The 17096-nt window shown below is 53.6% G+C and overlaps 2 protein-coding genes across 5 annotated transcripts in view; one reads left to right on the top strand and one right to left on the bottom strand.

Annotated features, from left to right (window-relative positions):
• Nucleotides 1–8265, top strand: part of SART3 (spliceosome associated factor 3, U4/U6 recycling protein) — a 42029-nt gene extending 33764 nt beyond the window's left edge. For both annotated transcript variants that reach the window (XM_061385146.1, XM_061385147.1), the window contains exons 13-19: nt 1051–1163; nt 2068–2144; nt 2756–2924; nt 4723–5177; nt 5682–5834; nt 6562–6752; nt 7365–8265. In XM_061385146.1, the coding sequence (XP_061241130.1) occupies nt 1051–1163; nt 2068–2144; nt 2756–2924; nt 4723–5177; nt 5682–5834; nt 6562–6752; nt 7365–7524 (1318 nt within the window). In that variant the 3' untranslated portion in view covers nt 7525–8265. The remainder of the gene's footprint in view (nt 1–1050; nt 1164–2067; nt 2145–2755; nt 2925–4722; nt 5178–5681; nt 5835–6561; nt 6753–7364) is intronic.
• A 550-nt stretch (nt 8266–8815) lies between these two features.
• On the bottom strand, nt 8816–16918 carry FICD (FIC domain protein adenylyltransferase). Of its 3 annotated transcripts, XR_009730433.1 has the most exons (4): nt 14770–16775; nt 13049–13407; nt 11060–12236; nt 8816–9541 (listed from the first exon to the last, which is right to left on the bottom strand). XR_009730433.1 is itself a non-coding variant. In XM_061385149.1 (3 exons), the coding sequence occupies exons 1-3, from the start codon at nt 14943–14945 to the stop codon at nt 11161–11163; spliced, it is 1608 nt and encodes a 535-aa protein (XP_061241133.1). In that variant the 5' UTR covers nt 14946–16918; the 3' UTR covers nt 9591–11160. The 3 variants fall into 3 exon arrangements, 2 of the variants coding, with proteins under 2 accessions (XP_061241133.1, XP_061241132.1); XM_061385149.1 differs by lacking the exon at nt 8816–9541 and having other exon boundaries at nt 9591–12233; nt 14770–16918; XM_061385148.1 differs by lacking the exon at nt 8816–9541 and having other exon boundaries at nt 9591–12236; nt 14770–16774.
• Between the last annotated feature and the right edge of the window lie 178 nt (nt 16919–17096).

Here is a 17096-nt window from a genome sequence, read left to right on the forward strand (position 1 = left end):
AGTCAACAAAAACTCTTAAGAGGTTTTTCTGGAAGTGACAGCCTCACTTGATTAATTTTTGAAAACGTCTGCCAAATACACACGTCTGAGTCACTGTAGTTTTTGTCACTCAACTGTCCTCTCAAGTGAAAATAATGTCCCATGAAAAAAAAGGAAGCAGTCCAGCTTGCAGCTCAGACAGTAACCTGAGATTTCTTTGCTCCAAGCCCTGTACTTGGGTATGAAGAGGTGCTTGATGTGTGCTTTCCGTTTGTCACCCAGAATATCACCAAGATGGCACTGTCTTAATTTGTGCCAAGGGCCACTGTAGCTGTGGTATCCTCAGTCCAAATGTCAGCACAGTGAAAAAGTCCAATAAGTATGTCAGTGTATAAATGAAAGTAGTTTTGACTTTGCAGGCCTCCTGGAAGGGTCTTGGAGACCCTTAGCCGTCCATGGATCATACTTTGAGAACTGTTGCCCTAAATTTTTTCTTAGTGTCCTAATGTGTATTTACAGTGTTTATGTATGTTTATAAAAACTTTTTAAACAGGAGAATATAGTGTCTTATAACGGTTGGGATGAACAGAATATTGTTTTGTAACTATTGTGTTGAGCAGCATCTCATTTCACGTCAGTGTGGGAAGACTTGTGTGACCCTGGGCACGAAACCTGCTAGTCGCTGTGTTGGTGGCTTTCCCCTCAAGGGGGTGACATCCTAGAATCTCTCTGGGGACTTTCCCCTGTCGCCCCAGCTCTTGGGTCTTTCCACACACCTTGCACATGTAAAAGCAGAAGGCCTGGCTGTGGACCGCTGTTCCCAGGTGCCTCTTGCACCAGCACTGGCTTCTGAGGGAAAGAGTGGTTTAGAAGAAAGCCTTCACTTTTGACTAGGGAGCTTTCTGAGACAAGGAGGAAGCATTAAAACTATTGGCACGAAGAGCGCGGTGTCTCCTCGGCGCTGAAGGTGACGCTAGGCTTTGCTGCCGTGGTGTTAGCTGTGTGAGGGTGCACCCCCCCCGTGTCTTCTGCTGGGTCCCTGTGGCCCCAACTCTGTGTTTTCCATCCCAGGGCCCATGGGGACACGCAGCACTGCAGGAAGGCTCTGCACCGGGCCGTCCAGTGTACCAGCGACTACCCGGAGCACGTCTGTGAGGTGTTGCTCACCATGGAGAGGACAGAAGGTGGGGACCTCGGTGCTGCCTCGGGCTCGGGGCTTGTCCCTGAGGCCAGTGTGGTCTCAGGGCAGTAGGCGTAAGGACACATGTGTTTACCAGCCCGCCCCAGGGGCCTCTGTGATGAGACCATCGTGCGGTGCTCGCCACTGAGAGGGGAGTCCCGCTGCCTTTCTCACACTGCACGTGCAGAGGGGCCCATGGCGGGGCTCTAGCACAGGCCTCTCGGGCATGGGGGCACTGCTGTCGTGTGCGGCTTCACTGGGCCCACTCTTCCCGCTGGGTACCAGGAACGCTCTTCCCACCCCCAGTCCAGACGAGCAGAACCGTCTCTGGACGTTGCCAAGGGCTCCCTTGGATCAGCAGAGCCTGTGTTGCAGCACAGCGCGGCAAGGCCCACGGCGAGACTGCTCTCTGATCACGTGTGCCTCCCTGGTGAATTTCAGAGCCTCTGTATACAGTTTCCACAGGCATTAGTCTGGATTTTGGGTACTAAGAGTCCCTTAGAACTGGAAATAGACACCTAAACAGCAGCATCAGTAAGAAAAACACCCCAGTATTTATCATCTGAGGAGCTCTTAAAATCTTTTGATCTCAGTACAAACGTTTTGTACCTTTTGCATTAGAATGTTTTCAATAATCTTTGCCACAGAGAGCTTGTAATAGAATCTAGTCTGGTTTTCAAATCTCTTTTCTAAAAGAGAAGGGGTGATCTAAACACACCTGGAAGAACTATTTGAGTTCTGAAACTTGAAACCTATACAAATGAAATCTTAAAATGGAAAACCGATTCTCCAGTTGTTACTGTTGATGAAGAGCTCTCTTCCAGAGGTGTGGGGAAATTAAGACAATTTATGTTTTTATATCCTTTAAAATCCAGAGAAGTGAAACTTTGCTTCTCCTTCCTCTCAAGGTACTTTAGAAGACTGGGATATAGCTGTTCAGAAAACTGAAACGCGACTAGCTCGAGTCAACGAGCAGAGAATTAAGGTAACGATGCTCTTTGTTTCAAGTCTTTGAACCTCTGAAAGCTTTTTTTTTTTTTTTTTAATTTCTTATTGGAGTATAGTGGATTTAAAATTCTGATAGTGATTCTGACTGTGTTTGGTATGAATGGTCCTTGTTAAAACCTTTGGGGTCATCCTCTAAGAAGTGTATTTTATTCAGTGTGTTAACTATGAGATCGGTGTTTAAGACTATGTTTTTTTTTAGATTGGCTTAAAATGTTAGCCCCAATAGTAAATCCTTTAGGTAGTGGAGTACTTAAAGGTTACTGAAATAGACGAAGAAGATAAAAAAGGAGCCTGACTGACGTAGCCTAGTGGTTGGCGCGTGAGCGCCCCCAGATGACTCAGGGCCCGTTTTATAGATGTTTTCCTTTTTACTGGTAAGTCATTCCTGGGGATCTTGGGAGACATAATATAGACTTGAGATGCAGCTCCTTAAGGGCCTGAAAAGGTGGAACTTAGCACCCCCCCAGCCCACCCTTCCTGGTCTCCTGGGGGTGGTTGACCTCCTGGTGTGCTCACCTCTGCCGTCACAAGTCAGTGGACTTCGTGTAGCGGCCACATCCACTGACGCACCATGTCCTGGCCTTTCAGGCTGCAGAGAAGGAAGCAGCCCTTGCCCAGCAAGAGGAAGAAAAGGTGGAGCAACGGAAGAGGGCTCGGGCCGAGAAGAAAGCATTGAAGAAGAAGAAAAAGACCAGAGGGGCGGACAAGCACAGAGCCGACGAGGACGATGAAAAGGAGTGGGGCGACGATGAGGAAGGTAACATCTGGCAGGACTTTCATACCTGGAACATCCTAGACTTCCAGACAGGGTGCCGAACAGCACAGAGAATTTCTTTCTGGAACCATTTGAGGATAAGGTCCCGGAGGGCTTCCCTGGTGGCTCGGACCATAAAGAATTCCCCTGTCATTGCGGGACGTGCTGGTTTGGTCCCTGGGTCAGGAAGATCCCTGGGGAAGGAAATGGCAACCTACTCCAGTATCTTGCCTGGAGAACCCTGTGGACAGAGGAGCCTGGCGGGCTACAGTCCATGGGGTGGCACAGAGTGGGACACAGTAGAGCAAGTAACATACGCGAAGTGCCCGCCGCCTTCCCTGTCACTGCCTCCCTTCCACGCGGTGGCGCCCCCCTGCCCTGCTCGGCTCCCAGGCCTGCCCCAGGCGCCACCCCTGCCGGCATGCCGTCCCCCACTGTCCCCTTCCTGAGCGGCGCCTGCCTTCTCCCCCGCTGCGGACCTTCCCTCCCCGCCTCACCAGGTGTGGACGTTTCTGTACCCCCAGTCCCTGGCACCTGGCTGCTGCCCTGCCCTGCGCCTATACTGTACCACCCCCCCACTTGACTCCCCCTGGTGGTTTGAGTTGTAGAATTTTCTGGACTGTGTTTCTGTCACCCCTGCCGTTTCACGTGTGGGCAGGTGTGGGTCAGATTTATTTCATCAAACTCAGTCAAGGTAAAGAGTGGTCTCTAGATGCTAAAGGAGGCTCAGCATTTTCCAAGTGCAGAGCTATCAGCCAGAGTCAAAAGTGATGGAGTCATTGTTCATTTCTTGGGGCCTTCAGAAATGATCGTGGGTAGCTCACTGCCCTTTCGGGGTCCTGGTGTAGCAGGGGAAGGCACAGGGGACCTGTGACCGCAGTGACATGTCATGGGGACTCGGGGAGCTGTGGGTGAGAGTCATGGTGGAGGCTGGGGAAAGCACTAGGGGCCAGTGGGCTGCCCAAAACGGTGAGGTGGCGCCCCTGTGGGGCAGTGGCACTGCACCTGGGCATCAGGGGAGGGCGAGTGAGTGTCCAGAGAGAGGGGGAGAGGGGGCCGGGGCCCGCAGAGCACAGCGTGGCCCGCTGTTCTCTGCAGCCTTGGGCCTGACCCTGGTCGGGGCAGGGTGCTGGGGTCGGTGAGGCAGGCCAGCACGCCCACCAGTGGTCTCTAATGCAGAGTGCTGAGGGCAGGCCCCACCTGGAGGGCATTGGGGAACTGACAGAAAGGTCTGGCAACAGGCGGCCCATGCTGCTTGGTTTCAGTCTTGTCCCCCTGGCAGCACTGGGGAATGTTGATTGGAGTAGAGTGGTGTTGTGAAGCTCTGTGGAAGGACATGGGACAGTCATGAATGTGGGGAGGAGCTAGCTCTCTGTACCACTTCCAGGGTGGCCCAGGGAGTATGCACTTCCGGGTCACTGAGGTGCTTGTTTAAGCATGCCCCTGGGCTCCATCCTCCTCTCTGCCCTGGGCTTTCTGGGAGGGGTCCTAGGGATTTGCCGGGACAGTGTGGAGACCCCCAACCTCTATCTCTTGTATGGTTGAGCATGGACGATGAGCATTTAGGATGTCACTTGCACCTGAGTTGTCCCCTCCCCTGGATGTCACTGGGGCCTGGCAAGGAGTGGGATGTGCCTGGAGGGTCGGGAGAGACCTGCCAGAAGGTTGGGGGCATGCACCCTGGCGTCTGCATGGGTCCAGGCGTCTGGTGGGGAGAGCTATCTCCCTGCTTGGTGTGCCCTGGCTCAGCTCAGTGCCAGGAGACCGTTACCTAACCATCCTTTGCCCTGATGACCTACAGAGCAGCCCTCCAAGCGCAGGAGGGTGGAGAATAGCGTTCCTCCTGCCGGGGAAGCGGAGCCGGGCTCCGAAGCAGACCTTTCCGGGAGCAGCGCCCCCGCGGCCACGGAGCCCCCCTCGGAGCTGAAGGAGGTGCGGGGGGGTGCCCGGCGGAGGGATGTGCCCAAGGTGCCGCACGACAGCAGCAAGGACGGCGTCACCGTCTTCGTCAGCAACCTGCCCTACGGGCTGGGGGAGCCGGCCGCCACGCTCCGGCCGCTCTTCGAGGCCTGTGGGGATGTGGTTGAGGTGCGCCCCATCTTCAGTAACCGCGGTGACTTCCGCGGCTACTGCTACGTGGAGTTCAGAGAGGAGGCGGCGGCCCTGCAGGCGCTCCAGCTGGACCGGCAGAGTGTCGAGGGCCGGCCCATGTTCGTCTCCCCCTGTGTGGACAAGAGCAAAAACCCTGACTTCAAGGTTGGTTTGGGGGGTAAGCCTGCCTTTCCATAGGTTGCAGTGGGACAGACTAAATGCTCTTTGCTGCAGCCTCCCGTCTTTAGAATCTAAGTGGAACGTTTGTTCGGAGTGAAATGCCTGAATTAACTGGGTCCTTTCAGAACTGGTTCACTGAGGTCTCTACGCGGGGCTGGTCACTGAGCTGCTGGTGTTGACAAGTGATGGTAGCAGTAGGCACCGTGTAACAGCTCCTCGCCGTGGGGTGGTTAAGAGTGACGGGGCTGCGCCCAGCGTCTGTTGTGTTACCTTTCGACCCTCACCCAGACTTGGAGAATGGTGGCCTTTATTCTGGCCGTTTTCCAGAGGAGGAAGTGAAGGCTTCGAGAAGTGAGGGACTTGCCCAGGGCGAGTGAGCAGTTCTTCGCACCCAGAGCCAGCTCTGGCCCAGCCTGTGGATGAGGCCTGACCCTGCCGTGTGGGGAGCTGGGCTGGGCCCGGGGTGTGAGTCCTCTCCCTCCTCCGTAGGTGTTCAGGTACAGCACTGCCCTGGAGAAACACAAGCTGTTTGTGTCGGGCCTGCCCTTCTCCTGCACCAAAGAGGAACTCGAGGAGATCTGCAAGGCCCACGGCACCGTGAAAGACATCCGGCTGGTCACCAACCGGGCTGGGAAACCCAAGGTCGGTGTCTGAGCCTGGAGCCCGGGGGAGCCTCTGTTCAGATTACTTGGTTCTAGAGTGGTTTCTGGTTTGTCTGCTAAGAAACAGACAAGAAGTTAACAGAAGGATAGGTGAACTAGGCTCTTTGCATTTGGAGTCAGGTTAACTTGTATGTAGATAACTACATTGAAAAGAAAAAGGCGTTGCAAGAAACGTTACCACAAATTAGCAGGGGCTCCAGTGTGGCCCCAGGCTGTGGGGCCTTGGGGTGCGGTGCCTCCCTTTGCAGTCTCCTCCCTCCTGCCCGGACCCCTCTTCACGAGGCCTCCGGCATCTCCCTGAATCCCTGCCCTGGTGTGCCCCTTACTGTGTTCTCCCCTCTGGTTCCTCAACCTCCTGTGAAATCCTTGACCACGTTTTGAGTAGTTGTTTAAGAAGAGTTTGGTTTAAGAGAGGCCCCTTCATGTTTGTCCAGGTTAATTGAGAGCTGATGAATATATGGGCATTACTGGGTTTATGCTGGCCCATCTCTGGCACATGGTGCATAGAACTTGAAGAGTTGTCTGAAGTTACAGTCAGTTGCAGAAATAGGGGAGACTAGGGCAGGGAAGGAACCTATAGGCCAAGGGAGGTGGCGGTGGGGCAGGGAAACCCAAGGGAGGGGCTCTCTGAACTGGCCCGGGGGCCTGAGTGGGGAGCCGCGTCCTGGCTTGCAGCGCTGACCTGGCTGGGCCTTCCTCACCCTCAGGGCCTGGCCTACGTGGAGTATGAGAATGAATCGCAGGCATCGCAGGCCGTCCTGAAGATGGACGGCATGACCATCAGAGAGAACGTCATCAAAGTGGCCATCAGCAACCCGCCGCAGAGGAAGGTTCCAGAGAAGCCTGAGGCGAGGAAGGCCCCAGGGAGTGCCCTGCTGCCGCGGCAGGTCTACGGGGCGTAAGTGTCGTGCGCACTGGTGAGGCCTTGTGGTGGCGCCACGGTGACCCTGTTTCCCTCTAGGGCAGTGAGTTAGACAGAGGGTCAGGCCTGCCTGCTCCGTCCCGGGGCAGGGGTTCCCCAGCAAGTCCACGCTGAGGGCCAGCCCAGAAGTGGGCCCTCCCTCGTCTACACTGGTTTACACCAGTGGTTTATTTAAGTGTTAAAAAGTTTTTTAAAAGATGGTGGTCACTCTGAAGTCCCCTTTGGCAGGTGGATCCACGTGTGAGTCCCAAACCTGACAGCTGGGTGTTCACCAACTGTAACCCCAGCAGAGCTGTGTCCTCAGCCCATAGGCATGAGGCAGCGAGGTCGCAAGGTTGTCTGGTGAGGTCTGTACGGTCACAGCCATTCTGTCCACCCTACGTGTGACGGTGTACAGGTGTGACCCTGGCCAAACAGTTGTGGAAAAGGCGGAGTTTGTTCAAGTCACTGTCACCTGATAGCCGGGGTCGGGGAGCTCAGGGCTCGTCTCAGCCTTGTTTGTCGCCTTTCACCTCTTGTGTTGGGGTGGTCCTGGCTCACGCCACCAGTTGTCGCTTTGGGAGGTCCATGCAGTGTTTGCTCTTCCAGGCGGGGGAAGGGGAGGACCCAGCTCTCTCTGCTGCCTCGCGCCCTGCAGCGCCCCAGCGCCGCCACCGCCCAGGCTGAGAATGGCCCCGCCACCCCGGCCACCACTGAGGCTCCCAAGATGTCCAATGCCGACTTCGCCAAGTTGCTTCTGAGAAAGTGAGTGGGACGGTGCGAGAAGGGAAATGCCTTACTTCACGCTGGCCGGGAAGACACCTGGTGCCCAGCAGGGCGCTTCCTCTGGTTTAGGCAGGACTGGAAAAGGGTGTCCAGGCAAAGAGGCTGTGAGTGCTCCCTCATATTGAGGGCAAAAGGACGAAAACCACCACTCCACAGGCTGGGTGCAGGGTGCAGTTTTCTGAGATACCTGTGTGTCTTGAAAGAGCTGAGAAACAGAAGTGAAACTCGAACACACTGTTCTGAGACCCACTTGTCCAAGTATTTTTGGCCAACTCTGGTCCCTTTTTATAAGACACTTCTGTACACCCTGCACAGCACATGTGCCCGTCACTCTTTTAATTTTTAAAAGACAAAATGGCAGATGCTAGTAATTCACCAGAATGGCCTATTTTAGTAAAGGGGTGGGGAGGGGACGTCACTTAAACAACATCTGATGGAGTTTTGTTCACGGGGGCTGTGCGTTTTTATATTATGTATTTGTAAATGACTTGTCAACCCATTGTTTTGTTTGCCTCAAAGCAAAATATCTGTGACATTTGTTTTGTGTAGGAGCTTTGCGCGCCATCTGTGTGGCCCACTTTCTTTGCCTAGTGACTAGTGAGCTGTGTTCTTTGTCTAAATACTGAGTTTCAGCCCTTTGGTTTTGTTTAAATACCATGTCAAGTGCAAACTTAAATTCTCTCCATTTAGCTTTGTTTATTAAACTGAAGTTCTCTTAAAACCATCTTGCAAAAAGGTACTCAGATGTGTGTTCAAATATGTACTTTGAAATGGGTGTACCTTGCTTTACCTGATAGATGTGTAAATAGACCTTTTATACGTCAAATCCGGTTGTTCTGCTTTAAACCATTTCAGCGGTGAGACCTCCAGTTTACAGCAGTTCAGCGCCTACAGCTTTTCTACCCCTCCTCTTTTATCCAGCATTTATTCCTTTGAAAGTGACGTTGCCAGTTCAGTAGGAAAACTGACTTTATAAAGGCACTCTGGGGAAAAATATTGGAATTCTTTCCTTGGTGATGAAAAATTGGCTCATTTATCTGTTTTTCAAGGTTTTATGCATCAGTCAGGCTTTACTGTACTTTTTAGTGTAACATTTTTAATGGACCATTTGAAACAGGGAAGTGGACAGAATAGTAAACTAAGCCCCACACGCCTGCCATCGAGCTTCAGCCTTGCTCAGCCCGTCTCCGTCTCCACCTCTCCCCTGTACCCCCGGGTCCCACAGGAGACCCCAGACATCACAGCGCCCCTGCTATAGGAGCACCTGCTCTACGGATTTAAAGACCATGGTTTTATCGTTATTTCTAGAAACATGAGTAGTGTTAATGTCAGCCATCCAAATTGCCAATTTCCTATTGTTTCATAATAACCCTTTTAATCTGTAGGTTCTCTGTACCTCATCTTTTACACAGAACGCTTGTTAGGTGTTTTTGAATTCAGGCAGCAGCTTTAAAGCTGTCGGAAGAGCCTGTGTTCTCTGGGGGTGGCTGGCCGTCCGCTCCGTGCAGAGGCCTGTTCTGTGGGTGAGAGGCTGTGGGTCAGGTGGGACCAGGGGGCCGTGAGCCTCCGCTCTCAGTCCAGGTCACAGGGCACTAGGTGACGGTGGTGTCCTCCTGCTGTTCCAGTCCTCTGACCTCACTTCGTCCTCGGGTGTACACAGAGCTCGTTAGAGGTGGGCCTTTCAGACTTGAGTGGGACCTCATTTAGGTGCAGGCTGTCGACTGTTCCAGAAACAGATTTTCAGGAACATAGGAGTGGGTTTGTGTTGTCCCCGGCTTGGCAGGGGGTGAGGGGGGTGGGTTGGAGGAGGAACTGATGGTGAAGAGATACATGAAAAACCATTTCAGTCATTTCAGTCTTTGTGCAAGGGCAGTGGTTCATCCCCGTTGGCATACCAACCAGTTCTGTCTCTCTCTCGTGACATTACCGTCTTGGGTCTTTCTTGTTTTTCTCTCTCAACAATACAGGGCTAAAGTTCTGAAAGAGTCCCTCCTTCATCCCTAGGACAGATGGGAACATCTCTTGAGGAAGGTAGCAAGGTCTTAGGCATTTATGTAACAAAATACTTTATTAGTAATTTCTTAAAATAACACCCTTCAAATATAGCTAAAGTGCAAATTTCTCCCTCTAGTACAAGGCAAGCCCTTCAGTCAGGCTTCCTTGGTGTGCTTACAAAAAGCAAAACGGTAGAAGAGTTAAGGTTTAAGAAATATCTTATGGCATACAAATAGAAAAATATCTTTTATCAAGGTTTGAATAACTCATTTGGGGCCATTTCATATATCTTTTCACTTATCTTTTAGAAAACTACTCTGCTTGTTATACAAGCAAATAACTGTAGAAACACTTACTACATCAGAAGAGGGTCTTCATTACCGTCAGGATCTGAATTGTCTCCTCACCCAACACTCGGTGGGCATTCACCCTCATTCAGACGCTGACAGCCCAGTGTTGGACATCACCGGCTCGGTCCCCAGAAAGGGGCTCGGTGGTGTCCAGCTCGGTGGTGTCCAGCCTCTGGACTGAACAGCAGCAGTTGTGTTGGCATCTGTGTCAGGTAATGACCGAAAAGACTCTGCCTCCGTAACGACAGTGTGGGTGTGTTACATGTAACATTTCATCTTTTTACAAGTTGCTAGAAAAATAAGGCCAGGCCAAGACAATCTATGCTGCTTCCCCCGAGGGGACAGGGGCCGTGGGGCCGCTAAGTAGACGAGAGGGACGCATCCTGGCTGTGGCTGAGGGTGTTTCTTGGTTCCCACAGAGCGGCATCCTAACTCATCACAAACGCTTGTCTGGCACTGACTTGGCATCTGTCGTCTTTGATGTGTCCTAACACTTGATTTGCAGCAGGATTTAACTGTCGGGTGACAAACCCAGAGAACCTTTAGACTAAAACATCTGGTCTGAATTGGTGCAAATATGAGAAACATCAATAGAAACCAGGCTAGCCACACCTCTTCTTAGAGAAACAGCCACCTCTAGGACCAGAGTTTGGAAACTGGCTCAAAGCATGTTCCTTGGACTAAGCAAGGTGTCTAACTAGAGACATGGTGAATGCTCACTTCCTGTCTCAGAAATCTGCTCTACCAGTGAGATTAGTCACAATACTAAGCTCTCTGTCGGGGAGCCAACGCCTGTAAGAAAGAAAGCTTTCAATCCTTTCTCAACTGCGACCGGGTCCTCCTCAGCCGTGCGTCTCAGGGAGGCACAGACCCTCTCAGCCGGTTCCAGAAAGTGCTGGAAGGAGTTACTCCTCCAGGGTTCAGCCCACACTCCTCACCTTAGTGCAAATTTTGCTCCAGAACCTGTGTTCTGGTCACACGAGCATGGATGCCCCTGAAGCTGCTGGGACCACCCCAGGGGTCAGAGCCACCAGCAAACACCACACGTGTGCCAGGTCAAAGGAAAATAAATAACTTGGCTCAGTTATAAGTTATCTTGGGGGCAAGGCTTAATAATTTAGTTTTCTTCTTTACAGAGACATTTGGAGGTAAAGAATGTTTTCAGTTTCTTACCCATCTCCTCCTGCTCTAGGAGATGACTAGGTTTCTAGAAATGTGGAGTTTTTTTTTCCTCCACTGGGACATCCCTTGCCACCAAGGAGGGATTTATAGTGTTAGGGCTTCACTGGCAGTGTCTCCTTGAACCCAGAGTGGTTGGGCCTGGCCTCTGGCAGTGCCACCGGGTACTCTGTGGTGGCGAAGAGCAGGGTGTCCAGGGTGGTCTCCGTGCACTTGGCTATGAAGCGGATGAAGGGCCTCACGTCGCCCTCGTTGGCGATCTCCAGCACGTGGTAGTACTCAGACCGCTGCTCCTTGCGGATGGTGATGGGCGGGTAGCCCGCCTGCATGAGGATGAGGTTCATGAGCAGGCGCGAGGTCCTGCCATTGCCGTCAATGAAGGGGTGGATGTAGACGAGCTTGTAGTGGGCCAGGGCCGCGAACTCCACCGGGTGCAGGCTCATGGCGTCCTCAGAGTTGAGCCACTGCACGAACTCCTGCATCTGCTTCTCCACCTCCTGTGGGTGGGGCGGGATGTGGTGGCCCACCAGGACCTGCGTGGTGCGGAAGCGGCCGGCCTCTACGGGGTCCACGTAGCCCAGCACCCGCCGGTGGATCTCCAGCACGTCGCCAATGCTGACGGAGCCCACGCGGGACAGCAGCGTCGTGTTCACGTATGTCATGGCCGCGTGCATGCCGATGACCTCGTTCTGCTCCTCCAGGCTCTTCCCCGGCACGGCGTAGCGCGTCTCCAGGATGTGCCTGATCTCCGAGAGCGTGAGGGTGTTGCCCTCGATGGCCACTGTGTGGTAGATGTGGTGGTAGTACGTCTCCTCCATCACCCGGCGCAGCGCGGAGTTGCCCTTGGGGATGGACATGACCCTCTTCACTTTGCTGTCGATGATGCTGAAGAAGCGCTGGTCGATCTCCTCCACCAGCGGCAGTGTGCGGTCGCGGTTGACCAGTGCCTTCTCATGGTGGGGCGCGATGGTCAGCGCGCGGGTGTACAGGTAGTCCGCCTGGATGATGTCCTTGTCCTCCTCCGAGAAGATGCCGAACTCGTTGAGCGCGTCCACAAAGCCCGGGTCCATCTTGAGGGCGTGCAGGAAGAGCTTGTGGGCCTTCTGCCGCTTGCCCTGCCGTTTCATCTCCAGGGCCTGGTTCAGAGCTGCTTTGGCCTCCAACTTGCCTGCTAGAAAAGAGCCAGAGGCCCGGGTCAGGGAGGATGGGGGCAGGCAGAGGACGTTCAGGGGGTATATCACCTGGGCTGTCTCCCCCACAGCCTCAGGGCCCCCTCCAACCAGACTGTACCTGCCCTTCCGTGTGCCTGTGCAGACAGGTTTGTTCTCTGCAGCCCTGTGGGGCCCTGGGCTGGTCATTGTCCACTCAGTCCCCAAGCCACTCCCTACCATGCGGGCATCAGCTGGGTGCCCTGGCCCACTCTGAGCGGTCATGTTCCTGGAAGGCCGCAGTGCCCATCAGGAGGCCCTCCCCTACAGCTGCTCCAGCTCGCAGCCACTCTAGTGACTTCTGGAGGTACGGACCCTTCTCCCTGCATCCACCCGGCCCCTTTAGACCCTGACTGTGAGGGGCTCCCCACTGCTGCTAGGCCCTGGGGGGCTTCCTCATCCCTGGACCTTTTGACCTAACGGTTTTCAACCAGACCCTCCATTACACCTGGCCCTTTGCTGCCCTCCCACCTTCAGTGCCAGCCACATCTACTGGCTGGCTTTTAGTTCAAGGGTGCAGCGCCCTCCTACCCTTTCCACCTGGATCACTCTCCTCTCATACCATCTTCCTCAGATCTCTGCAGGCGTCCCCTCCTTCAGGGAGCCTTCCTGGCGTGCTCCCTTGGCTCCCTGTGCTCCATAGCACTACCCGAATCTTGGCCACCTATCACCTTGTCTAGCTTGGAGCTCAGGGCGACCATGTGCCCTGCACACAGGACATAGCAGGCCTGCTGAACACCTGTGGGATCAATGGTTGTTGAATGGCCAGTCTTACCTGGAGAGGCCTTGGTCTTGACCGCCAGCAGCGCCGCACCCCTGGAGGTGAGACTGAGCTCCGTGGACGGCCTGGTGCACTTGATGACAGCGGGCTGTGCCCGCTCCAGCTTGCTCCTGAGCAGGTAGAAGCCCTTGAGCACAGTCAGACAGTGCTCTTCCACGGTCCCCAGCGGCAGCAGCAGGGCCAGCAGGGAGCCCAGCACCATACTCAGCAGCATCGCCCACAGGAAGCGGCCCCAGACTGAGACCCACTTTGGTTCAGTCACTGCCATCACCGAAGCCATCGACATGAGGGTCATCTGGGCCCAGGGGCAGGCCCCTTGCACACATCCACAGGGGCCTGGGGGAGAGCGGGACCTGCAGGAGGTGAAGCGGGGGAACGACACCTTCAGGACACAGGTTTGGCTTCAGCAGAGTCTCAGAGACCTACCCCCTCACCCCCATGCCTCTTAACTGACGACCGGGGGTGGGGGCAAGGCGAAGATGGGTGCCACGTCCAGGGTGGTGCGACTGAAAAGGAACGCTGCTGCCGCTCGACACTTATTAAACACTTGCTGTGTGCCAGACCCCGTGCTGAACCCTGGTGGCAGCCTCATGTAATCTCTCCTGTGGTCTTCAAGCAGAAGCCTGGCTCTGCAGCTGAGACAGGTTCAGGGAAGTGAAGGCCCTGGCCCAGAGGCACCTGGACAGCAAGTGAGGGCTTTGGGACCTGAGTGCAGAACCCATGGCTCTAGTCTCCCCACTTAGGCACAAATCTCTGTGGCCTCAGACCCGACACTGGGTGTTCTGGATACACAAGACACGTCCAGAACAACTAGGGCAGTTCTGAGGCTCGTTTGAGGAGTACAGCTGTTTGGGGGCCTGATTTAGTGCCACCTGGGCAACCACCTCCCCCTGCTCTGGCCCTGACATTACCCACAATACTGTTTCCCGCTTTGGCCTTCCTTTTCTGGCCTGTCCAGCAGGCATCTGGCCTAGAGTTTGGGCAGTCTTAAGAGGAACTCAGGTTCTGGGTCTGAGACCCTGACTGCCCTCTGTGACAATGAGCAGGTGCCTGGGGCTGGCAGTGGGAGCGGAGGAGTCCAGTCTGCAAGCACCATCATGCTAACAATAAGCATTTGTTAGGCAACTATGGTGTGCTGGGTACTGAGCTGAGTACCAGCTGCGCCTTATCTCCCCCCTCATCATCCCACGGAGGTAAGCTGCCCCAGGCATTAACTTTTCAGCTGAGGAAAACTAGCACACTGATTAAGTCAATACCCAGACGACCCACAGGAAGTAAACAGGCATCAGGAAGGAATCCCCAGTGCATCTGTGTCTAGAGTACCTAGGTCTTAACTCACAACCCGGGCCCAAGCACCTGCTCGTGGTACTAGACCAAGACCCAGAACTGATGACGTTTCAGGGGGGCCTGGCTTGTCGATACAGCACATCTGAAAGGCTTGGTACAAACTCTAATGGGGAGGTACAGAAGAGGTTGCGGGTCACTGCTCCGTCCAGGTGGTCGGGGCTCTCCGGCCGGGCTGCAGCTTGCCAGGGAGGAAGTGCGTTCCTGGCAGGCAAGAAATCTCAATGCTCACTAGCTAGGAAGAGGGAAACTGAGGACCTGAGAGGACACTGAACTAAGGTCATCCTGGGGACCCGCCCGTTCCGAATCCCACCCAGGGTTCACTGCCCCGCTGCTCCCTTCCCCACCCACCCCACGCACCCCACCCTCACCTCGCGCCGCTGCGGGGCCCTGTTGCCGCCTTCTCAGCGCTCGCAGTCTTGGCCGGCGGCCGGCTCCCAGGACCTCCGCCGCCGGCCCGTGGCCCCGCCCTCGGCGACTCGCCATTGGTCGGCCCGCCAGCCTCTTCGCAGCGGATTGGCTTTCTCAACTTGTCGGCGTCTCGCATTTCCGGGTCCCTGCGTCGGCCTCCGCTTTCCCGGGAAAGACGCGCCGTGGGCCACTCCCATTGGCTGACTCCTGTATCGGTCTCGTGCTCGAAAGAGCCAATAAGCAACAGGGAGGGCGGGGCCAGGGCGACCAGCGGGAGTACTGGGCGCGGGGAAAACCCCCGCCTAGGCGGTTTTGGGGCCTTCTGGGTAGCAACTGGGAAACGACGTTCCGATTGCCTTTCCCTTAGGCCCAGGGGAGGATGAAAAAGGGCCCTGGGAAGGAGGGAACCTCAGTTTCCTTAGGTGTAGAATGAGGAGGCTAATGGTTTAAACCTGTGTCTGACTTCCCAGCCCGCATTCACAGCCTGGTCTCTGCTACCAGGGCTGCCGGCTTCTCTCTCTCACCTTCTTTTCCTCATAAGTTTTAAGTTTACATACTCTTGAGAAGAGCCAGCCTGGTTCTCCTGCCGCCCGGTGTGGACAAAGAATGTTGCCTGCCATTTTAGTAAACAAAGAATGTTGCTGCCTTTCCTGTAAACAACAGACTATGGCCATCCCAGAAGCCATCAACCGGCTGCCCAGAGGGTGTGTCCTGAGGGGAATTCAGGATGGGGAAAAATAGGATAGGGGGCCCAGACAGTTCAGATGCAATCAAAAGAATAATTTCAACGAGCCTAGATTCTTCCACCTTCTCATATAGAGGAGAGCACTAAAATCATTAACTTGAGGTGTCTGTTTTTGTGATTAACGGTCATGTTTGGATGTTCAACTGCATCTTTCCCCCACCACCCCCTCCACACGGCCCCAGCAAAAACTCCTCCTAGCTCCTTCCTTACCTGTTTGGAACAGTTCTTCAGAGCTGAGAGACTGTGCATTGGGCCATATAGTCCTCAGTAACGTGCCCGAAGAAAACAGCTTTGAAGTTGTATGGTTTCTGTTTTTTTTTTTTTCTTCTTCAGTTGACAGAAGTTTTCCTTGAAGCAGAGAGCTGAAACCTCCATCTTAAGTCACAAATATTGACATTAAACATACAGGATGTATCCAGAAATGCTAAGCTCTAAGTACATGAGGTTAAAAAAAAATTGTTACTACTACAGATTCTGAAGTCAGAGACCTGGGCTTAAATTCAGACTCTGTCACCTCCACTCTGTGTGTCCTTGGGCAAGTCTCAGTTCCCCCATTTGTAAAATGGGGGCAACAGCCTGCCTCGCTTTTGCCCTGAAGTTTGGGATTTGCAGAAGCCCTGACACCAAATCAGCTCCTCTTATCCCATGCACAGCATGACAAAATGCTGAGAAGCTGAGGTTTACAACAAACAGGATTTATTCAAAAGGCAGCCAAGTGAGGAGACAGGAGAACAAATCTCAGATCCTTCTCTCTGAAAGCCAGGGGCTCAGGGTATTTACTTGAGTTTCTCTTGGGTTTCCCTTGTGGCTCAGCTGGTAAAGAAACTGCCTGCAATGTGGGAGACCTGGGTCCAGTCTCTGGGTTGGGAAGATCCCCTGGAAAAGGGAAAGGCTACCGACTCCAGTATTCTGGCCTGGAGAATTCCATGGACTGTATAGTCGATGGGGTTGCAAACACTGAGCGACTTTTTTAACAGGAGGGAAAGGGGTAGGGCACAACTTTTGAAAGAATGACATAGCCCAAGGACACAAGATAAACCAATTTTCTGGGACCAAGATGGCAGACAAAACTAGCCCTTGATCCTCAATCAGCAAGTGAAATGACACACCCAGAGGTGCCAAGACAGTTCCAAGGCACTGTCAAAAGACCAAGAAGTGGGCGGTGGCCCAAATCCTGGAAATCTCCGCCCCTTCTCAAAAATGGGTGGAATAATCCTCCCACTCATTAGCATATGAAATTACCCAGCCTATAAAAACTAACCATGCCACATTTTGCACCACACTCGCCCTTTGCGATGGCCCATGCTCTATCTGTGCTGGGCTCTATCAGAGTGTGCTTATCTCTATATCTGAATAAATCCACTACTTACCTATCATTTTGTCTCTCACCAAATTCTTTTTTTTTTTTTTTTTTTTACCAAATTCTTTCTGTGATGAGACATCAAGAACCCGAGCTTCATTAGGTCCTGAAACCAGGTACCATGGGTTTTGGCTGGGTTTGAGTCCCAGCCATGTGTATTTAAGTTCCAAGCAGGGTTTTGG

This window comes from Bos javanicus, chromosome 17, assembly GCF_032452875.1.
Source record: "Bos javanicus breed banteng chromosome 17, ARS-OSU_banteng_1.0, whole genome shotgun sequence".
NCBI lineage: Eukaryota > Metazoa > Chordata > Mammalia > Artiodactyla > Bovidae > Bos > Bos javanicus.